The sequence below is a fragment of the Crotalus tigris genome, unplaced genomic scaffold (assembly GCF_016545835.1).
Source record: "Crotalus tigris isolate CLP2741 ecotype Arizona unplaced genomic scaffold, ASM1654583v1 scf7180000017899.1852299, whole genome shotgun sequence".
Taxonomy (NCBI): Eukaryota; Metazoa; Chordata; class Lepidosauria; order Squamata; family Viperidae; genus Crotalus; species Crotalus tigris.
In genome coordinates, this window is record NW_024096711.1 from 1003210 (window position 1) to 1030110 (window position 26901).

Sequence of the window (26901 nt, forward strand, 5' to 3'; positions counted from 1 at the left end):
TAGGTAGAGGATATCAAGTTACTATAAGTAATGGGCTGTTAGTCACTTCCTGTGCCCATTTCCCTTCAGAAACCAAAAGGGAGGAATAAAGCAGTAAAACATTAAAACAGGGAGGAAAATATCTCCATAAATCAAGAACACAGGTCAGTTTGGGGATTCCAGACATAAAATAAAAAAGTTCTCATTGCAAATCTATGGGATTGTTCTAATGAGGCGATGGCCTTATATCTGTATATATCAACTTGATTTAACTGATTTCATTCATCAAAGGACTGATTTTCCCCATAGATGTTTTACTGATTTCTGAGTCTGGGTCGTGATATTTCCTAGTGGCCTCTCATTCAAGTACTGAAGTTAGTTCATCCTTATTGTCAGCAGACAATGAGAGTATATGATTGAGGTAATGGAGCTGAACAAGGGACTTCCCAACTCACCTTAATTGTATCAACTCTCAGTTGAACCAACTGAAAGGGATCCCATCTATCGTTAAGTGAAGTGAATGAGCAGCTTCCCCCCATCTGCCAACTCCTAGAATTAAAGAGTGAGTTGAAACACTCAGGTTATTGAATTGAAGAATTTCCTGACTTTCATGGTATGATGTTTTAGTGGGCCATTTTAATCTCCCCAGATCTGTTTTGATTTAACATGTTTATCATGAAGCCAGTCTATTGTCTTTGGTTTAACAAACCATAATTTAGGACAATAATTGAAACATTGCCACTACGTTAAATATGCAATTTCTTTTAATGACTATTTTGTAAAAACAGCAACCCAGCAATGTAAATGCACAGTGCATTCAAGGAAGGAAATCATAGGAGGAAACTTCCTACAAGCTACATCAAAACCAGATTAACATACATTATTATGTAGTGTATTGTGCCAAACCAGTGAATTATTATTATGTATTGCTAGGACGCTAAAGACCAGTCTTATCCAACTTAATGCCCTCCAGACATAGTGAGGTTCATGATACATAATCCATATTAGTAAGAATTACAAGAGCAGCAGTCTCAACACATCTAAACGACTTCTTCACCTTGAGAAAGGAGGGAGGAATTTCCAAATTTCACTGCAACGGGAACATCCCAGTTGCTGATGATCTTTCTTGATTTAGGAAAAGAGCGGCTTTGCAAAGGACAGCTTGGGGTCCATTGTTGTTATTGTTCTTCAGCCATTCAGTCGCTTCTGATTCTTTGTGACAGACGGGCATCATTTCGTTAGAACTGTCTGTCAGTAAAGTCCTCTTTCAGTTCTTGCAAGCTCCTGCTTAGAACATGAGAGTATCCAGACATCTGTTGGTCTTTTTTTTTTTAATCACAAGTGATATTTTTTTCCCCCATAGACGCGGCTCTTCTCTTTACTTTCTCTCTCCTTTTCTGCCACCGTCGCCGCGATCCCGCCTGGCTCCGATCGCAATCCATTTCTGCCCAAGCCGCTGGCCTCGTCCCGGGGAGGCGCGGCAAACGGGACGGCTGAGTCTCCTCGGCTGTCAACAGAGGCGTTCTAGGACCCAGCAGGCATCCGGGCAGGAGCGGAGGCTCCGCTCCCCTCCTCCGCTCGCCTATCTCTATTGTCTGAGTAGCCTGGCTGCGGCAGCAGCAACATCTACAGCTTCAGCAACTATCGGGACGGACTGCGTTGAGCGACCGGGGCAGCGAGGGGAGGACGCGCACCGACCGGCGCTTACCCGAAGCCGAGTTCTGCAACCGCGCCGGACAGCCAGGTCCGGCGGGGATGGACCTGCGTCCGGCAGCAGCGCGAGTGGGCATCTGAGCGGAGGGAGAGAGGCGGGTCGGGTCCGACAGAATGGGCTCCAGCCGCGCCACCCCCGGGCTCCGGCTGGTCTTCGCGATTCTTTTCCTGCGCGCTCCCAGAGGTGAGTCCCGGTTGTTAGTCTGGCTGACGGCGGTGGAAAACTTCCTAACCTTAAGGGGGCCGATCCTTCCTCGGGAAGGTTTCTTGAGTTCGGGTTCCGGCAGAAGAAGTGTGTGTGTGTGTGTGTGTGTGTGTGTGTGTGTGTGTGTGTGTGTGTGTGTGTGTGTGTGTGTGTGTGTGTGTGTAAAGGGGGAGTCTCTTGTTCCGACGGGAATCAGCCAATTTGGATCTTCGGATCTCGGCCACCTCTGAGACTTGTTGGGTAAGGGAATCCCTTGGCTTCGGCTCCCGAAAACTATCCCGCGTTCCCAGGTGATCACCATGGAAACACTGAACCCATTTGCGCGGCGGCGGTGTGTGTGTGTGAATGTAGACTGAGCAGCTGGGGCTCTCCGCCGTGGGCTCCCCCTCTCGGACTCCTGGGCACGGATCATAAAGAAGGGGCCCTCCGGCGGTTTGCCAAAGCCCAGAGGTTTCCCCGCGGTGTTTTTTTCAGGTTGGACCTCCCCCCCCCCCGCAACCTGTACATCCCCCGATGCTGCGGGATTTTTAATTCTTTTCCCCAGGCAAGTTCCCGCCACCTTCTTTACCTGCCGTCGCGGGTTTTCCCGAGAGCGCTGTTGAGAGCTTGGAGATACAATTCCCTCACCTGCAAGACGGGGTTAAATTTACCTTGAAAGGCAAAGGAGACGTTTGGGATCTCTATGATTCAATTAGCTTCCGTAGTCCACGCCTCCCCCCCCCACCCCCCTTTCAGCAGGGCAGGGTCAATCCCCGTGGAGAGACTCCCTCCTCCCTCCTCCCAGTCTCGAAGAAGGGAAACGGACGCTGCTTCCCTCGGGAAATAAAATTCCCTAGAAAAGCAAATACAGCTGTGCCTTTCTGCTCCCCGAAAATACTCCGTCGGACTCTCCAGCTGGCTGAAAAGCTCATGAAAGATGGTTAGAAAAGCTCTCCAAATATGATTATCATTGACCTAGTTGCTTGCTCTCTGACTTCACTCCATGCATTCTTCTCGTTCAAAGCAATCCAGGAAAAAAAAAATTCAAATCCTCCTTATTTATATTTACAGCTAGTGAGGATAAGTGCTCATGTAGTTACCAACGACATGGCACTTTAAGCAATTTCTCAGGCAACTGTGCTCAGGAGTGTTTTAAGAATTAAGACAAGACCCTAGATTTGGGTAGAGCACCCTTCCCTGCCAAATACCCTCCAGAGGTGCTGGACTACAATATTAATCTTTCCTGGCTAGAATGACCATTTAGCATTGAAGTTCACACATGGGGGAGATAAAGAGGCTCAGAAAAGCTTATGTATTTCCTACCCTTTATTTGTTTCTCTTGTAGTATAAATTTTTACAAGAGCCTAGAGACAACAAGCTATATTCCTGGGTTCTCACTACAGTCTTAATTGATTTCTGAGCCCTCTCTGAAGTCATATAAACAAAAGGTACATAGCCAACCTGGATCCCAAAACCAATGATCAGGATTACATCCGAATATAGTTGCCTCAATAATATTGGAGAATGAAATATATGGGAATGCTTCCCAATAATATTTTCAGCATCATTTTGCACAAAGGTGGCCCGTGTGAGATCGTTGTTCCAAACCATAGATTATATCCTATACTGGTTTGAATTAAAAACATTTTGGGGCTAAGAGCTATTGGGTCCATTTTATAGTACTGAATCAATCCTCCTGGTTCTCTTCTTAAAGGCCAGCTTATAAGATAAGCAGGAAAGTTTATTATTGCCTGAAACCTTGAAGAGGGTGTATTCAATTTGGGGAGAGAGGGATATATTTGCCAGTAATACCTGATTTTGCTGTGATTGTGAAATGGAGAGTCATTTCACCAAAGGAAATTATGTTATGCAAGATGGCATATGAAAGGTTTTTCTTATGGCCAACGGAGGGGGAGAGAAAGCAGGCATTCTGTGGGAGATGGACCTAAAATCTGTTGCAAAGGAGATACTTCATTCTTAACCTGAAGTGGAAGCCTGTGGCTGGATCACCATGTCAAGTTGATGAGGGGAAAATAGATGAAGAAACAGTCATTTGCATAGAAGGGAGGAGAGGTGTCAGAGGTCACAGCTCAGGGGAAGAGGAAACCAGATTGGTAAAGTGTCCCTTGGTCCTTCCCTGTCATACCCCTTTCTGGAACCTAACAGGGCAGAGGGTGATGTCATGGTATCTCTCAACCATCTGCTGCTTCTTCAGAAGGAAATCCTGTAACACACAACCTGGGGTAGCTTTGATAAAGGGCGCCCATGGGGTTCAGCATCTTTTAATGGACTGATTGTTCTCTAGATCAGAGGGGGGGTATTTGTTTTCTGCTCTGCCCTCACATCAGACAGAGGAGCAGGTGGAGATAGCAAAAGAGGTTGTTTTATGGAGGTTGCATTATAACCATTGATACAGATTTTTGTGTGTACATGTGTGTGAGAGAAATTCATTGTTGGACTGAGCACTTTCCCATTGTGCCTCTGGCCACTAACCTCAATGTAATACAGTGAAATCTGGATCCTTTTTTATCCTTGCTCATCTGGCATAAATTGAGGATAGGACCATATAGATAGCCGTTTTAACTCATGGTTGTCTGTGGTCAAAAATGTAGTGATGTAATTTATATTCATAGCCACACAATTTTAGTGAATACATCTCCTGCAACAGTTTAGAAAGCTGAAAAAGCTGTTTAGGAGTTAGTCTAATGTTTCTAGTTTTCAGGGGGAAAACCCCCACATAAATATATTTGGATGTATCTTGTCTTTCAAAACTGGGGGAGGATTCTTCCTATTTTTTGAGCTAAGATGTTGCATTTATAGTAGCTGGATACTGGAGGACAGGGATTGTCAGCTTTCATTCAGGAACAGAAAAACCTCAGATGAGCGAGAATTTGGTAGTCTGGCACTTCGTCTCTACCATGGATTAGCCAAATGTCTAGGGATTCCCACAAGCATCAACTTCTCATGTTGCCCAGTCTCTGGTATTAAGACATATACAATATCTGATTCAAAGCTAATGCATAGATATCAAGACTACAGCAGTCACCAATGATAATCTCAGCCTTAATGACTTTTTAATCAAGCTAATATTCAGTTCCTTGAAAGAAGACTATTATTCTCAGGTTGGCTTTTCAACTGATTTTTAACACTGGTATCCAACTTTGCACATGGATTTGTACCACACCTGAAGTTTAGCATGCATCTTTCACATATTAGAACTTGCCCGATTCTTAATAATAAGGATGGGTTTTTCCTGGTTATATAGAAACTCCTTTTAATTGTTCATGTCCATGGACACAACTGTAATGTTTATGCATTGTTTGATACTTTAATCCAAGAAGTGGCATTCAAAAAGGTAGCAGATTTGATATGATGGGGTATGTAATAATACCACATTTATTTTGTAGGCCATTTAGTTTTATAAATCTTTTATTAACACACATAGAATAACAGAATAATGGAGTTGGAAGAGACTTTGGAGATTTTCCAATCCAACCTCCTGTTCAAGCAGAAGGCCCTACACTATTCTCAGACAAATGGATGTTCAATCTCTTCTTAAAAACCTCCAGTGATGGAGCACTCACAGCTTCTGCAATTCTGCTGATTAATTGTTGAAAGGAGAATTTGGAAGAGGATGTAATTCAGTGAAGCAGTGTGTCTTTCTTTGTTTTGCCCACTTCAATTCCCAGGCCCTGGACTCTGCTAAATACATTGCTCATGCCTGCAGTTAATGTTGCAATATGACTTTGAAGGATGTTGTATTTTCATTCTTACAGTGGAGGACCAAGTGGGATGCTGGATTTGAATTAAGGAAAGTCAGGTGCAAATCTATTCTTTTAGGCAGAGAATTACCTTTCAGATGACCCCAATTTACAGTTGTATTTGGGGAATGAATCAGAAAAATCTTGTGTATTTTTGGAGAAGGAAAGAAGTATCAGTGATAAAAAAGTACAATTTTGGTAGAGCAATTTGGCTTCCTAGAATGCGACCTTTGGACTAGAGTTGAATACCAATTGTCTTCTGAAATTCTCCAGTATATTTGTGGACAGAGAATTGGAGTAAATGATTATCTCCAGAGGAAAGAGATTGTTTCTATCACTTTTTTCAAGAGAAGGATTATCCCTTAGTGATAATAGCTGCACCACTCTACAAAAGCCCTGGAAACCCAGCAGGTTGCAGGTAGCTAAAGAGAAGATAATGCAGCAAAGATAGTTACTCTCACAGAATCTATGGCCAAATTGTAATTAAATATGTCAAGTACACCACACACTACCTATTAGAATTTATCCAAAGTCTTTCCCAGCCTAATGCTTTATTAGAAGCATTAGATTTCAACTCCCAAAATTACCAGCATGCTTTGGGACTTTGGGGTGGAGATCAACACGGTGTTCTGCAAATATTAATCACTTTGTAACTATCCCCTGCCCAGGCAGCAGCCCAGGAAGACTTGAACTAGAGAGAAGTGACCATGAACAGGACAAGAAACAATGGTTGGCAGGTCAAGAAACAATGGATCGAAACTAATCAAAGAGAGAAGCAACCTGGAATTAAGGAGAAACTTCCTAACAGTGAGGACAATTAGTCAGTGGAACAGCTTGCCTTCAGAAGTTGTAGGTGCTTCATAAGAAGAGACTAGACAATCATTTATCTGAAATGGTATATGTTCTCCTGCTTAAGCAGGGGGCTGGACTAGAAGACTCCAAAGTCCCTTCCTCTATTCTGTTCTGTTCTATTCTATTCTATTCCATTCTATTCCATTCCATTCCATTCTATTCATAGGATCCAGAAGATTTTATTTGGTTATATCTGAGTTTCAAAATTCCAGATACACTAGATCAGGGATTCCTAAACTTTTTGCCATGACACTCCCTTAAAAATCCAGACACCAAAATAAAATGGACAAAGAAGACAATACAAGGAAACTTTGAAAACAGTGGATTTATTGTAATAAACTAAAAGATTCTTCATACATTTCCTGGATTTTGTCTTCACCTCCCTAGGGGAGATTCACCTCACAGTTTAGAAAACCCTGCACTAGATGGTGAGAGACCTTAAGAATTTTCTGTAAATCTTTCCTGCCATCTAGGTATCCTTTAGGATGTTTGCATCTTAGATATGGTATGCCTAGTTTTGGTTTCAGCTACTAAAGCTGGATATGTTATTATATCTGAAAAAGAAGAAAAACTCAGGAAATCAACAGTGGAAAGATTCTAAATCACTGGTGTAAAATATGTAGTTCACATTATGCCAATGTTTTTCCATTAGGCCATCTATCTCATATATACATATTCTCCACATGTGGCTGCTTCACTGCTAGGAAAATGCTACCTTTTGCCAGACAGGTAATTCATAGAGCACTTCATTAGATTTCCGTTAATTAAAACAACACCCTTATCAGTTTCAACATTGTTGGAATCTGGAAACATGCCAAAACTCAAAACCCAAGTCTAGTTGAATATTACTGTTTCAAATTATTGGGGGAAGGGGGAGTAGAAACCCTCCAAGAAACTCCTTATTACTCCACTGCGCATCCAGAAAAAAATAAAATGGCTGCTTTGAACAGAAAACCTAAGTGAAACTGAGATGTGATCATAAAATGAGGAAAACTGGATAAAGTACATTACCGAGCGGATAGATAAGAAAGCCAGGACTAGCAATTTTGAACTACAAACATTGGAAGGATCATTTGGTAAATTCATTGTAATCATCAAGTGAGTTGTGAAACTGAGGTTTGTCTGCTGAAATAAAGGGAGTTTTAAGTAGAAATAGCTAGGTAACTGTTGGATAAATTACAAATTAACTTGATCAACCATATTTTGACTGGCACTTATTATTTTTTTTACTCATTTGATTTTGATTATGCAGCCTACAAAGTAAAATCATTGTTCAAGATCACACAAACTGAGCATTACAGTGGTTTTCTTTTATTTTTGTCTTTACCATCAGTTATTTAGTGGTGGGCCAAGGTCAATTTACTATTTGTATAAAATATTTTAACCCATCTTTCTGGATACCTTGTCTTCTCAAAGCAATTTAGATGACTATAAAGGATCTATTGAGGGCAGAGAATGTGGATGAATAATTGAAATTAATTAACAGCTAAGAGTTCCAATTAAAAAAATGAAAAAACAAAATAAAAATGTATCAACATTTAAAAAATTAAACAGGTATAATTGTGTCTTCAGAATTTTGCTTTGTTTTGTTTTTAAAAAGGACATTTAGGAGACCTTTCCCCATGTCCATCAATCTAACAGCACTTATTGATGAGCCAAAGATAATTGGTAGTCTTTTGAGATTGTCAGAATAACAGCATAAGACCATCACCAAAGTGGGTATAACAACATTTATTTGGTAATTCCTTTTTTTTCAAGAGTTAAGCTTTGGATGTAAGCTGTTCTTGCTGCATTAAACCTAAACATAAGCTTAAACCTTTATTTATAGTCATTTTGTTTGGAACAATGTGAGAGATCATACCTCTACTTGCTATCAAAATTCAACATGACAATTTTGGGGAATTCTGTGGATTACAAAATAAGGGGTGACAGATGCTATCATTTCCATGGAAAACTATCTCAAGATATCAGGAAATTACTAGAGATGGAGAGAGGTTTGAAGGTGTGAAGAGCATCATTGAAATTGGTCTTTCACTTCTGTAAACCAGTTGTTGTGCCAGAGTGCTCTGCTCTGTGAGAGGGATCTAGGAGTCCTAGTGAATAACCACTTAGATATGAGCCAGCAATGTGCCACAAAAAAGCCAATGCAGTCCTGGGCTGTATTAACAGAGGGATAGAATTTAGATCACATGAAGTATAAGTACCACTTTATTATGCCTTGGTAAGACCACACTTGGAATAGAAAGAGTGTGGAGAAGAGCAGCAAAAATAATTAAGGGATTGGAGGCTAAAAGATATGAAGAATGGTTGCAGGAACTGGACGTGTCTAGTCTAATAGAGAGAAAGACTAGGGATGACATGACAGCAGTCTTTCAATATCTAAGGGATGGTCACAAAGTAGAGGGAGTCAACCTATTCTCCAAAGCAACTGAAGACAGGATAAGAAGCAATGGATGGAAACTTATCAAAGAGAGAAGCAACCTAGAACTAAGGAGAAATTTCCTGACAGTGAGGACAGTCAACCAGTGAAACAGCTTGCCTTCAGAAGTTGTGGGTGCTCCATCACTGGAGATTTTAAAGAAGAAATTGGACAGCCATTTGTCTGAAATGGTACAGGGACTTTTGCTTGAACAGGTGGTTGGATTAGTTCCTTTCAATTTTGTTACTCTGTTAGTCTCTTCGCATGTCATATTGAATTTTCATGGATAACAGGTACCCCTATCTCTAAATCTCAAGGTATAATTGTTGCTGTATCCAGGGTTGTCTAAAGGACAGTTAAAATGGCAGGCAACTGAAGTCCCATTCCTTTTTAACATCCTTTTTTATCTTATGCATTACACACATATGAAGAGGGACAGGACTACCATATTGACACAATTGTCCTCCCCCTCGCTGTGCCCATATTCTGGAAGATCCATGTGAGAGGTTTATATAATCTTTCCTAACTAGATGTCCGTTTATAAGACTTCTCAACCACATCTTAAGACTTGAAGGGATTGTAGACAGACCTCTTCAGTTATCCTGTATGGGGGATGAACTAGAAGATTAAATCAATTATGGAGGTCAAAATCACTTGCCCTTTCGAAGTCTAAATTGCCATAATAGTTTTTATTATTCAAGAAATAAAATAAAATTTCTATAATAGAGCCTCTTTCCTTACCATACTCTTCAGACATTCCCACTTCCCCTCAAAAGTATACTGGGTTCCATAATTACCAAAAATAACGTTACAATGCAGTTATTCTTCATCTATGTTTTCCCAGCCCCCTGTACTACAGCTTTAGTTGGCTGTAGTCCAGCTCTGGCTACTAGGTATGTTTGAGTCCTGGCTGTTTCAAAGGTTTCTTTCTCACCTCCCAACAGGTTCACATCTGTTTCTTACAAAACAGCTTCTAAAAGAGTGAAAAGGATAGTTTGGAAATACACAGCCTTGATGTTGCTCATTTATTCGGCTTTCATCCCCTTCCCTCATCAGATGTTGCTTGCATTTACTTTTTATCAAGCTATGGGTGTCCAGAGAATTCTGAGCAGGATGAGAATTGAATTTCTAATAGGAAGTGGGAAAAGCAAAATGCAAACACCTGAAATAGAGACAGGATGTTTATACTGTGCCTTTCTGTGAATCATAAAGGCAGATTTGTTGGCCCTAGGTAGTGCAAATAACTACAGCAGGATTTGATTTTTTTTTTGTACTATTGGGTTGCTTAATCTTTTAAAATCCTTCATCCTGAAAACATTTCAACTTCCCCACAGGCAACTTTTGACAAAATAGCATAGCATTATAAAAGAACCAAGGATTTAAAATAGCTAATAGCACAATTCAAAGGCAGTCTCTTGGCCATGCTTAGATGGAACTCATTAAAATCAGCTGGACTTAAATTAGCCCATTGACCTAAATTTCATTTAGTTCAGTAGGCCTGATTTAAGTGTGACTTAATCTGGCCTCAATTCAATCAGAATGTCACAAGAACATAGGAAGGATGTTTTATAGCCTATTTTCACTTATAAGTGGAACATGTATGGGACACCTAAGAGCTAGTATGATCTAAGAGCTAATATTGGGCAAGGATTGGTGAGACCCAGGTTGCATTCTAATCTTAGCCATGTAAAGTTACTGGGTGACTTTGAGCCAGTCATCCTCTCTCTGCATAGCATACCTTGCAGGATTGTCATTTTTGAAATCAAATGAAGGGAAGTCTCCATGTCAGCTACCTTAAATTCCTAATTGTTGATATCTGAATGTTTTTTGTTTAAAAAAACTGTATGTGTAATGCTATCATTTTGTACATTCAATATGCCTCCAGTAACTGATCACAGTAATCTGCAAGCCATTTTCCAAAGAAGTCCATTGTAAAATTGTGCTACAGATTCTTGTTTTAGTGCAATTACAATTAGGCTGCATTGTAGAATACAACAGTAATTCACTTTATAATACAATCCTAAGGATACTTTCTCCAAAGAAGGTTAAGCTTCTTCATTAGGATTTACTCCCTGAACAATACACACATAATTGAGAAATGACCAGTTGAATTCAAGACATCTGTTTATATAAAATTTTAATAGTTATTGCTTACCAATTTCAATATTCAGAAGGTAAGTCCCTTTGATTAGTCAATCAAAATAATGCAATTCCTAAGAGTTAATGTCACATTTGAGGGAACTTCAAGGTTTGCAGAACTACAAGCAGAAAGACTAAAGAGATTTTTGATTGAATTTATATATCCAGATCAAAATGGATTTTTACCAAAGGGACAAATAAAGAACAATCTAAGAATGATCTTAGATACTTTGAAATATTACAAAATGTGTCCAGGGAAACAAATGGCATTAATTTTTTTAGATGCACAGAAAGCTTTTGATAATGTCAGCTTAACAATTTATGGTACAACAATTAAGCTATATGGACTTTGGAGAAAACTATAAATATAATTAAAACAATTTACTATAGACAAATGGCCAAAGTAATTGTAAATGGAGATTTTACAGAGAATTTTAATATTAAAAAAGGCACAAGATAAGGGTGTCCACTATCTTTATTATTTTTTATTTTAACTCTGGAAGTGCTGAATAGAAATGTTAGACAGGATCCAGAAATTAAAGGTATGGAGATAAAAGATGAAAAATATAAATTGCAGGCATTTGTGGACGATTTGGTATTTATTTTAGAGGATACCTTGGAGACAAGCCCTAAATTATTGACAAAGATTGAAAAATTTGGAGAAGTAGCAGGATTGAAAATAAATAGAGATAAGACTAAAGTGATAGTTAAAAATCTTACAGATAGACAAAAAAAATCAATTGTCAGAAAAAACAGATCTCCAGATAGTTAAGAAAGTTAAATACCTGGGGATATACTTAACGGCAAGGTGTACAACATTAAAAGAAGATAATTATGCTAAACTATTAAAACAAATAAAAGCAGATTTGGAAAGATGGAAGAATTTACAATTATCAATCTTGAGAAGAATAGTGACAGTGAAAATGAATATTTTATCAAAACTACTTTTCCTGTTCCAAACAATACCTATAAAATTAGAGATTTTTTTTTTTTTGATGAGTTAAATGCATTGATTTTGAAATTCATCTGGCAAGGGAAAAAAGCCAGAAAAAGACTGAAATTGCTACAAGAAGCAAAAGAAAATGGAGGATTTGGGCTACCAGACTGGGTTCTATACTATCAAGCAGCGGCATTAAAGAGTGGATAACCCTTAGACACAAAAGACTACTATACCTAGAAAGACATCACCTACAATTTGGATGGCATGCCTTTCTATGGTATTGGAAGAAAAAAAATCCATAAATACTTTCAAAATCATTATATAAGAAATGCCTTGCTTTTGACATGGGAAAAGATAAAAATGAAAATTTATATGAAAATACCAGGATGGATCTCGACAATGGAAACGTTTGTGCACCCAAATTTAATCAACTATGAGAAACTTGTGACATTTTGAATACTGATGGGAAATTACAAACTAAAAAAGAACTGGAAGAACAGGGTATTGAGCTGTCATGATGGCCACACTTGCAAATGCAAATGAGATACAAAAAAGATGCTAAAACATATGGTTTTTATAAAGATCAAACAGTGTTTGGCCAGATGCTATTGTCATCAGATGAAAAACTGATTAAGAAACTCTATACATTTTGGGTTAAACCTGAAGATGGAAGATGAACAAGTTAAAGAAACAATGATAAGTTGGGCAAAAAAAATTGGACACAATGTAGAATTAGAAAAATGTTAAAACTTGTGGGAAAGAAAGTATAAAATAATAAGGGCAGCTAATTATAAAGAAAATCAATATAAAATGTTTTATAGATGGTATCTACCACGTGCAAGATTAACAAAAATGTTTAAAAACATGTCTAGTAATTGTTAGAAATGTAGGCAAAAGCCAGGCACATACTATCACTTTTGGTGGACATGCCTTAAAGCAAAAAATTTTTGGTCAAAAATACACATGTGGTTTCAGAAAATATTAAAAAAACATGTAGATTTTAAGCCAGAATTATTTCTTCTAGGTATAATTACAGAGAACTATGACAAAAAGGTATATATTTAATGTTACATGTATTAACAGCAGCAAGAATTGCATTTGCACAATATTGGAAAAACGAAGAAACACCATCAGAAGAAGACATAATTAGGAAAATTTTGGATTGTGCAGAAATGGTTAGACTTACATTGAAAATGAAAGGGGAAGAAGATACAGAATATTTGCAAACATGGGATAATTTCTATAAATGGCTGGAAAAATGGAGTAGAGAGTACAAATGGAAGTTGTATTACTATTAATGTTAAATATGTGAACCCAGACAACACTTTGTTTATTAAGCACTAAAGATTTATAACTATAAAAACTTAATGAAATATTTATTTTAAAAAAATATTTGCAGAACTACAGGGCTATGTAAAAAGGAAGAAGAAAAACTCACCAAAAAGTAAACATTAGATCACTCTCAATATACTTCTTTGAAAGCTTGAAATAATATGTAGGAAATGAATAAAGTAAATTTGTGAATAACTTAAAATATATGAAATCGCAATAGTAGTAACAATAATTTCATTCATTTTTATTTTTTCTTATTAATTTAAGTGTATGTTTATTCAGAAAATTTGTAACCTATTTTTCATTGATAGCAGAATCCAAAGCATGAATAAACTTTGAGCTGTGGTGGCACAGTGGTTAGAATGCAGTATTGCAGGCTAGCTCTGCATTCCACTGCCAGGAGTTCAATCCTGACCAGATCAGGGTTGACTCAGCCTTCCAGCCTTCTGAGGTTGGTAAAATGAGGACCCAGATTGTTGGCGGGGCAACATGCAGACTCTAAACTATTTTGAGAGTGCTGTAAAGCACTATGAAGTGGTATATAAGTTTAAGTGCTATTGCTATTTAAATATAATGAAATATTATCTAGTTTATTTAAATCCTAAAGCTATTAAAACCTGTAACATATGATGGACATTCTAATATAAAGATCATCAATAGCAAAACATGATGATGATGATGATGATGACGATGATGATGACGATGATGGCAATACAGTTACAACATGGTACTCTCCATGGTACTGAATTAGACCAATAGGAGAAGCCATCAGTCATTTGTCAGATTCACCAACTGAATTAAAAATACTCAATGGCTCAGAGAATTTCCATCTTCAATGTACTGAGTGTTATACTGAGTCAGTGTTGAATCATAACAACTATACAGATAGATTTTCATGATGAGAGATCATGGTTGGTTGTTTGCAGAAAGGTATAGTATTTGGGCTGCAAAAATTCAGTCTCTAATTAAACTGCAACAAACAGAGTGGTCCATATCTCTTTGTCAGATTACTGCAGCCAAGATACTGGCTATTCTTGAAGCCATACTTTGTTGTTTGAGAGTGCACTGAAAAACACTGATACAAACTTGTACAGATGAATTATTGTTTCTTTTTTTTTTTTAGCACAACTTTAGAGTAATTGGAGCCAGAGATAGTTTCTTTGGGGACTAGTTGATTATCTCTGATCCAAGTTTTTAAGTTTTTAAGAAGAGACTGGACAGCCACTTGTCCGAAATGGTGTAGGGTTTCCTGCCCGAGCGGGGGTTGGACTAGATGACCTCCAAGGTCCCTTCCAACTTTACTAACATGAACATAAGTCTGAGTTTTTAGCTTTGTCAAAATGAGCTTGAACACATGCTATTACTTAGCCTTTCCCTCCAGGATTGGGAGTGGGAATGGGGTCACAAACGTAAATGTCTATGGAGTGAGGGAGTTACATATCTGATGTTGATGGGCATATTTCTCCTATTTGCAGCGGATTGTGAATCTGATCCTCCTGACTCGGTGTATTTGCCAGCTGAATTAAAAGTACTCAATGGCTCAGAATATTTCCGTCTTCAGCGTACTGACCGTTACTCACCAGGAAATGCTTCCTTCAGCTCTCGCTCAGAGACATTCCTCTTCCTTCATCGTCGACTTGCAGGAAAACCCAGTATCCAGGCTACCTACCTTCCTTTCACTACCCAGCAGGTAAATTAGCCTTATAATTGTTTAGAGATATGCTTCAATATAAAATGGAAAGCACAACCCTTGAGTCATATTTAGAACTTTAGAAACATACAATGGAAACTCACATAAAATGTCCACCATGTGGCCCAAACTGGTGACTTTGTGTTTTGTTACACCCTCTTTTCAGGATTCTCCCAACAGGAGAGGGGAGGGGAGGCAAAGGAGAAAATGTTAAAACATGATTTACAACAAAAATGTAAATTTGGTGGGACTTATGTGATATTACAATGTAATATTTTGACATTCTGATGTCCCTGTGGTTAGGAATGGACACCATTGATGTCACAATCATAGCACAGTGGTTAGAATGCAGTATTGCAGGCTAACTCTACCCACAATCTGGAGTTCGATCCAGACAGGGCTTAAGATGGACTCAGCCTTCCATCCTTCCAAAGTCAGTAAAATGAGGACCCAGATTGTTGGGGGCAATATACTGACATTGTAAAGTGCTCAGAGAGGACTGTAAAGGACTATGGGGTGGTACATAAGTCTAAGTGCTATGGCTGTTGCTAATTTCTTCTGCTTAGTTTTATCTTTTTAAAAATAAATGTTGCTTTTAACAACACAAAAATTTGCAGCCATTGTATTGTATTTCTTTTCTAAAAATGCTTATAGCATCCACATCGGATCCAGTCTCATGCTTGTGAAGTAGAATGATGCTAGAGGCTGCCACTTGGCTTTGTAACTGGCTAGCTTACTATTTATATGTTGTTTAAAAAAAAACGGGGCAGGAAACATTGATAGTTACCAAGTAAGTACCCAAGGGCAACACACTGAAGATTCCCTGTGTAAGAAATGGAATAGGGCTGAATTCCATTCTTCCCTGGATTTATTCAATGAGATTCTATTCTGAATTCAGATTTCCTTTTCTCTCCAGGAATTTCCAACAGATAATTCCCAGTTCACAGGTTTCTCTACTACCTGGGACATCCGTGCTGTATCCATTGAAGGCACAGTATCTCCTTATGAGCCCTACGCTCGTGTTCTTTTTCACCTCCAAGGGCAGGATTGGATGTCAAAACGACACCCCCTGCCTTGCGTCAGCCTGCATGTCTTCCATCAGGCCCAGGCTGTGCATCGGGCCTGCCACCTTCAGGTAGGTAGAGTACCTGAGAGTATGTTTACACTCTCACAAATTGTGGAGAAATTAAGTATATGGCTCTTGGATGCCGTGGAAAATAAAGCTCTGCGGTGGCTGTTTGGCTGCATTCTGTTGAAGACAGTGGAAGTAAATATGTGGAAGTAAGGAAAAATTATGAGGTGCAAGTTGCTTGGAGGTTCTAAGAGATCTGGACAAACGCCTATGTGATAATTTAATTTTACAAGCCTCTGATATGATCTTCATGGTAAAGAGCCATGCAATTAATCCCAGGATCCATGATTCTAGAGCAGAAAAGGTCAATATTTAAGTATTAAATATTAACAAGTAGTTAAATCTTAAATAATAGTATTCTTCTTGTAAACCTCACTTAAAACAGAAGTAGAATTCAAAGCACCTGACTGGTCTGCAGCATACCTTTCTTTTCTCAGATATATTTGTCCTTCTAAACCTTTTTAATACTGCGACCCCCAACTGGTCGTAAGTCGAGAACTACTCAACCAGTCGTAAGTCGAGGACTACTCAACTGGTGCAGCACCGTTTGCAGAATGGGACTTTTGACGGGCTCAGCAGGGCAGAGACAGCCTGGACAATTCCTATTGGCTTTTGAAAGCCAATAGAATTAGACTCTATTCAAGAGAGTCTATTCTATTGGCTTTCAAAAGCCAATAGAATAAAAGGGAGTAGCACAGCTAAGGAAAAGGGGGGGAAATGGCGGGCTGCGTTGTTTGGCGACCCCCGTGAAATGGTTGTTCAACCCCAAATGGGGTCCTGCCCCACAGGTTGAGAACCACTGTTCTAAATCCTCCCACCCCTCACCCACAAATGCCACGAAGGAGAAGGCATGGAGTAATTGCTCCTTTTTTCATCTTACATAAAATGCCTTTCTTTGGGCAAGAAAATTGATTCCAAGCTTAGTGCTGGGATATTTATGCTAGGGTGTATATAATAACAAGTGCCAATTTTTGATGCAGAATCTTTGCTGTTTGTTATGTGCTGATCTCATTGTCCTGAGCATCACTAAAGCTGGTCCTTCATTTCTGACCATTCATTTAACAACCATTACAACAACATTGAAAAAAAGTGACATTGACCAGTCTTTGCACTTGCAGAGGTTGCAGCATCCCTGAAGGTCATGTCATCAAAATTTGGGCTCTTGGCAACTGGCATATATTTACGACTGTTGCAGCATCCTGAGGTCATATGGTCACCATTTGCAACCTTCCCAGGGAGCTTCCAACAAACAAAGTCAGTGGGAGATGCTGAAATCATTTAACTGCAGCAAAAAAGGTCATAAAATGAGGCACAACTTATTTAACAATTGTATTGCTTAATGATAGAAGTTCTGGTCTGAATTGTGGTTGTAAGTTGAGGACTGTTGGAACTCCAAAATGTGAAAAAGAGGAGAGGAGAACAAGAGAATTGTCACTAAAGTGGTAAGACAAATGCTTTCAGAAATCAGTAGATAATTGGGGCAGAGACCACAACTAAGCAGTAAAGCACATATGTCATGTATTTACTCATCATTAATTGGTTCTGGGGGGCATGATGAGTACCAAACAAATTTTTTCCATAAGAAATAATGTAGTGAGTCACAAGGCAGCCAAACTGACAAGTTCTAGCTTGTGCGTTGAGTACCAAACAAACAATAAGTATTGGGACAAAATTTTTGCATCAAAACATGTTGAATACCAAACTTGATGAGTTTCAAAGCACTTGAGTACCAAGGAATCAACTGTACAAGGTTTCAAGTTTGATCCAGCTATTGCAGTCATTAGTGAAAATGTGAGAAAGCTGTGTGTGTGTATGTATGTGTGTGTGTGTGTGTGTGAGAGAGAGAGAGAGAGAGAGAGAGAGAGAGAGAGAGAGAGAGAGAGAGAGAGAGAGAGAGAGAGAGAGAGAGAGAGAGAGAGAGAGAGAGAGAGAGAGAGAGAGAGAGAGAGAGAGAGAGAGATTGGCCTCAGTAGGTGGAATTAGGCAAGATAGACCAGGCCATTACACTGTATAAACTTTGCATAGCTTGAGGGTGAGCTTTACAATGAGTCAATAGCATGTGAGTTTCTCTTTTTTCCTATCTAGGCTCCCCTGGGCATGTGTGTGGTGGAACTAGAACTTCCCCCTCGCTGGTTCTCTCCTCCACTTGGCACTCTTCATCGCAGATCAGAGGATTCAGTCACCCCAACTCTAAGAGCAGAGTTGTACTATAGGTTGGAGGCCACTCTACCCGGGAAAGTACACAGAGAGTGTCCCCATGTGCAAACCCAGCAGAGGCCGCATCCGGGTACAGAAAGCCCCAAAGAGCAGCTGCACTATGTGGGCCCTGTGGATATCAGAGTGATGAGCCCTCCACGGCGGCAGGAAGTGCGGTTGGATGACAATGTGATGGTCCGAGTACCTGACACAGCCCTGCGCCCAGGACAGCTTTTCACTGCCACTCTTATTCTGCAACAGAACTTCACAGCTGATCTGCTGACTCTCCGGTGAGTGACAGTTGCCATGCACTTATCCGAATGGCAACAAATTTTGAATTCAAAAGTCATTTCAGTCACAGTGAACACAATCTTGACAAATAATCATAATTGTGAACAATTAAGTATCATATTGTTTTCAACTGTTTCAAGTTCATTGCACACATTTCTTACTTGTGAAATATACAATGACTCTGAGCTCCTATATTATTTAGCCAACTCCTGTAGGTGAGATTGAAGATGTGAGAGAGTGGGTTGCCTGATTAGTTCATGGCAGAGCTGAGATTTACAGCGGCCTGTGGATTTCTTGATGCCCATTTACTCTCTGAGTTCTCTTAGCCAGGTTTTCATCTCTTCCAAAGATGCTCATCCTTTGAAGACTTCTCTTTGCTCATCCTAACTTTACCACCGAGGCTGTCTACTCTAGAATCTAGATGGTCTTTACTTCTCTCTCTGTATATCTTATTTTTTACTTGTCATTCCTTTCAGAATCAAGGTAAAAAAAGGGTTACAGGTTCTGGCTGCTCGCCCCACCAGACCAGAGGCTTGGACGGCAAAGCTGGACAAGTTCAAGAGTGCCAAACACCACACGGCTTTGATCACTTGTCGTCGTTCTTCTGGCAGTGGGTTGGACTGGAAGTAAGTAGCCTTTGAGGCTCATAATTGTTTCTACAGAACTGCTTGGTTCACCTTGGGATGAGGCATCAGGCAGCACCTCTGAACAGATTGTACTATAATGCATTAGGTGTTTTTCTTTTGAAAGGAAAACTTGCCCTTATCTACATATACCTATGAAGAAAGCACTGAATTAGGACTCCAGTTACTCTGTCTCACCCCATTCCTTGTAAAAGGACAATTCACTTTTTGCTTGAAGGGAAGTTGAATACTGCATCCCTTATGCTGGCTGAGGAATTCTGGGAGTTGAAGTCTACAAGTCATAAAAGGCCCAGGTTTGAAGACCCCTGGGGTAGATACAATCATGGGGGGGGGGGAGGATGAGAAGATAGTTCTTCCCAAAATCCAGCCAATTATATTGAATCTAGAATCATGCTTCCTCCCAGCACCATTCTGTATTTGTTAATATCAGTTCTCAATTCAATTTAATGAAAGAGAATTTGCTTGAGAAATTCTTCTCAAGGAATTGAGCATTTGAGAGAACTACTCAGGCCTAGAATGTCATGTTCTTGATAGTGATAAAGAGATACATCATGAGAGAGACTGTCCCTTCTTTCATTGTACACTTGCCTCTTCAGAGGTCTATAACCTCTCTGGCTTCTCATACTTCCACCAAATTTCAAGAAAAGAGATTCTGGAGGATCTTCTCTCATTAGGCTTTTTCCAACTGGAAAGTGAAGACAACCTGGGAGGCTTCAGAGTGAGGGGGAGATTCAACACAGGAGCCAAGGGTAGCACTGGCACCTTGTACCATTTTCCAAAATAGAATGAGCTCAACAACAGTATCTAAGAGTAAGGTTCAAAACAAAGCAAAATCAGAGATCTATTTTACAGGGAACTAACATCTGAGATAAAAAATGCAACTTCAGTTATGAAAATCATCATTATTGTCATCTTTAATTAGTACTAAAAAGTCTGGCCAAATATCTGCATTATACTATGTTAACATTTATTGATTGATAAACAAAGAAGAGTAGGTAGGCCCAGAGATGTAACTGAAATAGTTCAGCCCTTAAGTCTTTTGTAGGAATTGGGGAGGGGGAATTTTTTTACAAAAGGAGATGTTCTGCTGAAAATTGTGGCTTTGCCATCAAATTTTAGTCCTGCAGTCTCAGAGTACTCTCAGAGTCATAAAGTGGAGAGAGGCTCACACAATCCTTAGGCCACAGATTGCTCATCCCTGAGGCAGGAAATAGGAAAGACATGGAATGCTTGTTAGAGGCATTTGGGTGATTCTGGCACCATCCTTGAATCCTATTATGGAAAAATAGGACAAGAATGGTTGGTTGAGCATAGATCTTGGAAGCATTTCAAACAGCATCTACTCTGTATTTCTTTGCATCGATCATGCTTCAGAGCAGAAAAGATATCAGAAATTGATTTAATAGTGTTGAGTTTCTGGGTTAATAGATAGATAACCTTTATTGTCATTGTCGTAATAGGCTAGGGGCTAATTATTCTGATGTTTCACCAGCAGCTGTGGCTGGCATCTTCAGAGGTGAAAGTGATCTTTTATACTACCACATTTCTTGGTAGCTCAAACTAACTGAGCTCTTGTGTTTGCACCAGAACTAATTTCTAACTGGACTATGTCATTGGTATTCTGGAAAGCCAGTTTCTGATTGGGTTTTTATCCAGAGGAAAATGTCCGATTTGAGGAAGTTTCAGAGGAACTCATTTTTTCATTGGTCTTTGAAACACGCTGCTGTTTATTACCGTATATTCCAGATGAGACTGCTGTAAAGTTTATATGGTGTTGGTTAATTAAGGGAAGTTTTATTTTGGTATGATGTAAAGCTGGAAACCAGGCTTTGTTAACTGTCTTGTTCAAGTTATTGGGAAGTTTATACATTTCAATAGCTTTTCTAAGTAGTCATGCTTGATGATTTGACAAGATTGCTAGTACTTTTGTGTCTTTAAACTGAATATTGTGCCCATTATGTAGCTGCAGATGTTCAGCTGCCATAAAATTTTCATTTTTTTCTAGTCAGCAATATGAGAAATACCTTTTGAAAGTCTGAATGGGTCAGTTTTTTGAACCAGAGAGTGCTATTCAGTTCTTTCGGCTCCATGGTGATCAAGATAAGTGAGGTGGACATATTATTGTTCCAGATGTTCTGTCGTCTCCTCAGTTTTCCCTGGGTTCTCTGATCTCTTGAGTGTTGACTTCTAACCTCTCCATTTAGGGTAGCAGATTCTCCAGAGTTCCTATATTTGGATTTTCTTGTGGAGAATGGTACAGGTGCTCTGGCCGCTACACGCCCTGTTACCTGGCAAGTGGAGTACCCTGGCCAGGATCCTGAGGCTGAGAAGGACAAGATGGTGTGGGAGATCCAAGTATCAGAGAGAGATGTGCGGGCCTTGGTTCCATTAGTAAAGGTAAGGCCTGAAAATTGGTGTTCTTCTTCTCATGGATAACTGGTAGCACTGGATCCTTACACAATTCCCTTGACTCTCTCCAGGAGCAGGAAATTGTGAACACTGCACTCCTCACAGGAATCCCCCAGTCTGTGCCCGTGAGGCTGGTTGTGGTTGAAACAGGAGGAGATGTATCGGAAGTAACACAGCAGATGGGATGTGAATCCTCTAATAAGCAAGTCCTTCAGGTGAGAAACAAATACTGTCATAAAGGGTGTTCTTCTGGAGCAACACTTATTAAGACTGCAGTCTTCTTCTCTGATTGCCAAATTATGTCTCAAATGAGAGTCGGAGTCAGGGTTATAACCCATGCTTAATCACTTCAGTTACATTTTTAGGGTTGCATCCTCACAACAAGTTAGACTTAGTTTTAATCATAGTTAATATTTGTAATTTAGGATGTTAGCAAATTCAGCTGATTCAGTTAGTTTATGACTTAGTTTGTTGTGCAAACAGAGAGATTAGTAATCAAGTACAAACTTAGCTGGAATTCCCATTCCAAATCAGATAGCCTATTTGTGTTCCTTTATATTTCCAATTGTCTACTGTGTTTGTGGAAAAAACAGACCCTACATTATTACCTGGAATGCTTTGAAATCTTGGTTCCTTAATCCATGCGGCTTCTTCTTGATGACACTTCCCCTTAATTTACCCTTTCTCTTCATACATTTTAAGACTTGGCATTCTACTGATCTAGCAAACTCATGCTATATTTTTAGACTGCTCCCATCAGTGGCTACAACTTAGTCTTTGTCCACATCAAATGTTCTTCCTCCATGTTTTCATGCATATACCATTTCTATGAGAAATATAGAATGAAGCAGAGCAATGTTGAAGCTCATGAAAAATAATTATACTTGTATATCCAATGGTAATGGGAGGCTTCCCTCATTTTCTGTGGAGTTTACAATTTTTTTCTTTATATCACCCAAAAGGACTCAATCTCCCACTGATAGAGTATAAGAACTCACAACAATTTCCAATTATGGTTCCATCTTGAATTATTCTAGAGGAAAAGAAAACAGAGAAATCCATACTGGGTTAAGGAATCAGTGTGGGCATTCTTGCTTTCTTCTAACACTTCCTTAGGCCTTTGGATGTACATCTATGGACCTGAATGTATTTTCTAATTCACCTGTAGGTATCAGATGTATGTGATGCTGTCTATGTAGGAGGAAAAGAGAGCCGAGGGGCACGGGGTGTACGGGTGGATTTCTGGCACCGTCGTCTGCATGCATCATTACTCTTTACTGTCTGGGCTCCACTTCTACCTTTGCGTATTGAGCTAACTGATACCTCTTTGGAGCAAATACGAGGCTGGAGGGTGTCTGGCCCAGTGTCTGAGAGGTAAGTGTTATGATTCCAGGAGAGTCACTAACAATGAGTTGAAGGTGTGGCATCCTTCCTCAACTTAACTCCCTGTAGATGTTTTGAGAGTACAATTTCTAGATTCTCTACCACCAAGGCCAATGCTGATACAGAATATTGTGAGCTGTGATCCCCAACTCATCCAGAGGATGTTAAATTGAGGAAAACTGCCTTATGCTTCGTAAATGGGCTAAGTCCTTGCATTTTCTTCTCTGAACAGTCCAGCAGAACCAGAAGAGGGTGGAGAAGAAGCTGAGAGGAGAGCACGTGGCTGTCGGCTCCAATACCAGCGTGCAGGGGTCCGTTTCCTTACCCATTTTGTGGCTCACCCTCTAGAGGGTGGACGTCACCTGACCTATATGCCAAACTCTGATTGGCTGCTGGATGTTTCGCATCTGGTGCAGAAGCATGCTAGAATCCAAGACCCTCGAATAGCAACACTGGAAAGTGGGAAAGTGGTGGTTGGCCGTGAAATAGGAATAACCTCTGTGGAGGTAAGGAGCATGTGAGAAAAAATGGGGGCTGTGGGGTTCCTTGCTGAGTTGGGATGAAATGAGATGAGAAGCTTGCTTAGAGCATGATGATAGTTGTTCAAAGGGATGAACCAGATGCTGTGCACAGGCTGTTGGATGTTACTTTTGTCTCCGGTTTGGGGAAATGGTGGGATGATATAGTGGGTGTGGTTATGAAGAAAGAGGGATGTGACAGCTTTACAAGCAATCTATGAAAGATACTGTACATTGTAAGCATCTCTACTGACTCTATTTGTCTATCTACCTATCTATCTCCTGCCTGCCTGCCTGCCTGCCTGCCTGCCTGCCTATCATCTATCTATCTATCTATCTATCTATCTATCTATCTATCTATCTATCTATCTATCTATCTATCTATCATCTGTCATCTATCTATCAGTCACTGAGGGGAACTCACTCTCCCTATTTGGTCACTTGGCTGGCAAATTAACCATTCAATTAACCATGACTTGATGTTGAGATGGATGAGAAGAGACATTGCAAAGAATACAGCTTCTGTGCAAAGTCTTCTTATGAAATAACAATATATTCCCTATTTTTCTTCAGGTGCGTTCTCCTGTTTCCGATTCTATCCTGGGGGAACAGACTCTGGTGGTGTCAGAAGAGAAAGTCTCAGTTTCAGAGCTGCAGGCCCAGCTGGTATCAGGTCTATCATTGACAGTGTTTCCAGAACCAGGACATCCAAATGTTTTCACTGCAATGTGCCAGGGTCTTTCTGCTCTGCATTCCCTGAAACAGGTGAAGAATTTTTCTAGCCATTCACAACATTATGAATTTAACTTTCCATCCTTCTGTGTCACAGAAGCACTAAATTGCATTTTGAGGGTTCATATCACTTAAGCTAAAGTTAGACTTGATAGAAATGTCATGTTATAATTATCCTCAAATATAGAATCCGTGTGTCTTGTCCTCTCCAAGATTTGCAAAATCTGTTTTATTTGGGTGGTATGACAAGGGATCACTGTATGGTGAGTTTTCTTGCCGTGATGTGCAGCAGTCAAAGAAGAGGGATAGAAATTTGGTAAAAGGGAAGGTGCTTCATTGAGTTGGGTGGCATGATTTACATCTGCTACCAATATGGATAATGATGCCTCTGTTGGTCAACTTGCCCAACCCACCATTACTATTTTAAGGCAACTTGAGATCCCAGTTTTTTTTTTCCTGCAGGAAGCAGTTCTGAGCATCTGGTTGGTATTCAGTGATCACACCTTGGTTCCAGTAGAGCTTTATGGCCGGCGGGATGCATCTGTCTTGTTTTCTTCCTTGAATCCTGATGTAGTATCAGTGCGGCTGGAAGAGGAACATGCTTACCCAGTGATCATTGCTGAAGGCCCAGGCCAGGGGTCCCTCCTGCAGCTCAGCCTACATTCCCCAGACTCTTGCCGCAAGGGGAAACATAAGGCTCCCCTTTCCCAGGGGACAGCATGGCTGGAAGTGAACTTTGGCTGGCACCTCCTGACCACTAAGAGCCCACAGCAAGAAGATCTCCATCTACATGGTAAGGCCCCCTTTCGGCGAACAGAAGGTGCCATGTCAGGTGAAGCAGTGACCGTTGCAGCTATCACAGAGAATGGCAGAGGTTCAAGAAGGCGTGGCCCAGTAGCACGAGAGCCGCCGATGACCAAATTTGAGGGAGCTGGGGTTAGCTCCTATGAGGATATTGAACAAGTGGAAGAAGTGGAGGAAGATGAGATGGTGAAGGCACCTGCAAGGGTGACAGATCTAGAGATTGGAATGTATGTCCTCCTGGGAGTTTTCTGTCTGGCCATCTTTATCTTCCTCGTCAACTGTGTGGTCTTTGTCCTTCGTTACCAGCGCAAGGAACCTCCTGATGCTGGATCAGGTCCAGCCTCTTCTGCCCAGCAGCCTCACAATTGGGTCTGGCTAGGCACTGATCAGGAGGATCTTAGTCGGCAGCTGGATCTGTGCAAGCAACACTGCAAAGACCAGCCTCGGGGCCCTTCTAGTACCAACGAGGGGTACTCTTGCTGTGCAGGGCCAGAAGGAACTTTGGAAGCTTTGGCCTCAGAGGCCCCAGCTCCATTACCAGAGCCAGAAACAGGGGTCTCTGCTAATAATTTGGGCCTGACTGCATCAGGGAACCCAGCACTGACCAGCACCTTGTCCAGGAAGAAAGAGGGCAGGGATGTGGGTGGCCGGCGGAAACGTGTAGAATTTGTGACCTTTGCTTCACCATCTATCTCTGCTCCAAGCCCCCCTGTTTCTGGACCAGTAGTTCAGTCCATCCTGGTAGCCAGCGAAGACGACATTCGTTGGGTGTGTGAGGACATGGGGCTGCATGATCCAGATGAGCTGCGCAGCTACATGGAAAGGATTCGAGGTAGCTCCTGATCTGCCCTAGCCCATTCGTATGGGCAAACCAATAAGATGGTCATCCCCTTAGATGCTCTCCTAGGATCAGTCAGCTGAACTCTCTACCTGCTTCTTTTTAAATAAGGGCTCTCCACAATAGTACACCAGCCTTGGACTAGTTTGTGAGGAGAAAATGAGCCAGAGATATTTCTGCTGCTCTCTGTGTTTGAGTCCCACTTCCTTGGCTGTGTTATCCTTTTCATTCTGGTTAGAGGCATTCTCTCCACCTATTATTCTCTCAGGAGAACTAGCACATTCCTCCTGGGAAGAGAGCCCATGTGTGCTCATTGCTTCTCCCTCTACCCCCTAAAAAAACTTTTAGTAGGTGTGGATGAGGAGTTTGCAGACTGGAAAGTAGCTGAGAGGTAGGCTGGCTGCAATGTACTGTGGAGGTGATCTAGGGGGCTGATCCAAGATCTCACATATTACGTTGACCCTCATTGCCAGTGTGTGTCCATTGTGATGATATGAACAACGAGTGTCTTTCTGTCCTTCCTGTGGTCTGAGCCTGGGGCTCTGCCCCTCCCCCCTCCCCCCTGACCCCTCCCCTAAAGCTGGGCAAGGACAGAGCTCCAGGGAGCACTGGCTGGGCCTTTTCCACCCTGGTTGTGTGCCTGGTGTCCTTAAGAGTTTTTGTACAATCGCTCATATTTTATACCGTACTATTGGGAGGCTGCCAGGCAAGTCCTTTATTTATGGAAGATTTTTAATTCTTACATTGTTAAAAAAAAAAGTAAAATAAATAATAACTAAAAATGAAAGGTGTGTCATTTTTGTGCAGTCTGATTTATTTGTGTTTCCTTGGTAATAGAGAAGTAGTCATCTCTGCTGTAGGGATTAAATCCAAACACCTAACAATTCCTTTAATTTTGAATGTTTGTGGACTTGATCCTAGCCTAGGGCCAGTGTATCATCCCTG

At 40.5% G+C, this 26901-nt stretch overlaps 1 protein-coding gene across 1 annotated transcript; it reads left to right on the forward strand.

Annotated features, from left to right (window-relative positions):
* Positions 1-792: 792 nt before the first annotated feature.
* On the forward strand, positions 793-26743 carry TMEM132A (transmembrane protein 132A). Its single transcript, XM_039344254.1, has 11 exons — positions 793-1876; positions 14795-15009; positions 15926-16144; positions 18227-18627; positions 19105-19254; positions 21477-21669; positions 21753-21896; positions 22850-23055; positions 23297-23570; positions 24156-24347; positions 24777-26743. Exons 1-11 carry the CDS (start codon positions 1807-1809, stop codon positions 25959-25961), a joined length of 3249 nt encoding a protein of 1082 aa, XP_039200188.1. The 5' UTR covers positions 793-1806; the 3' UTR covers positions 25962-26743.
* Positions 26744-26901: the final 158 nt, after the last annotated feature.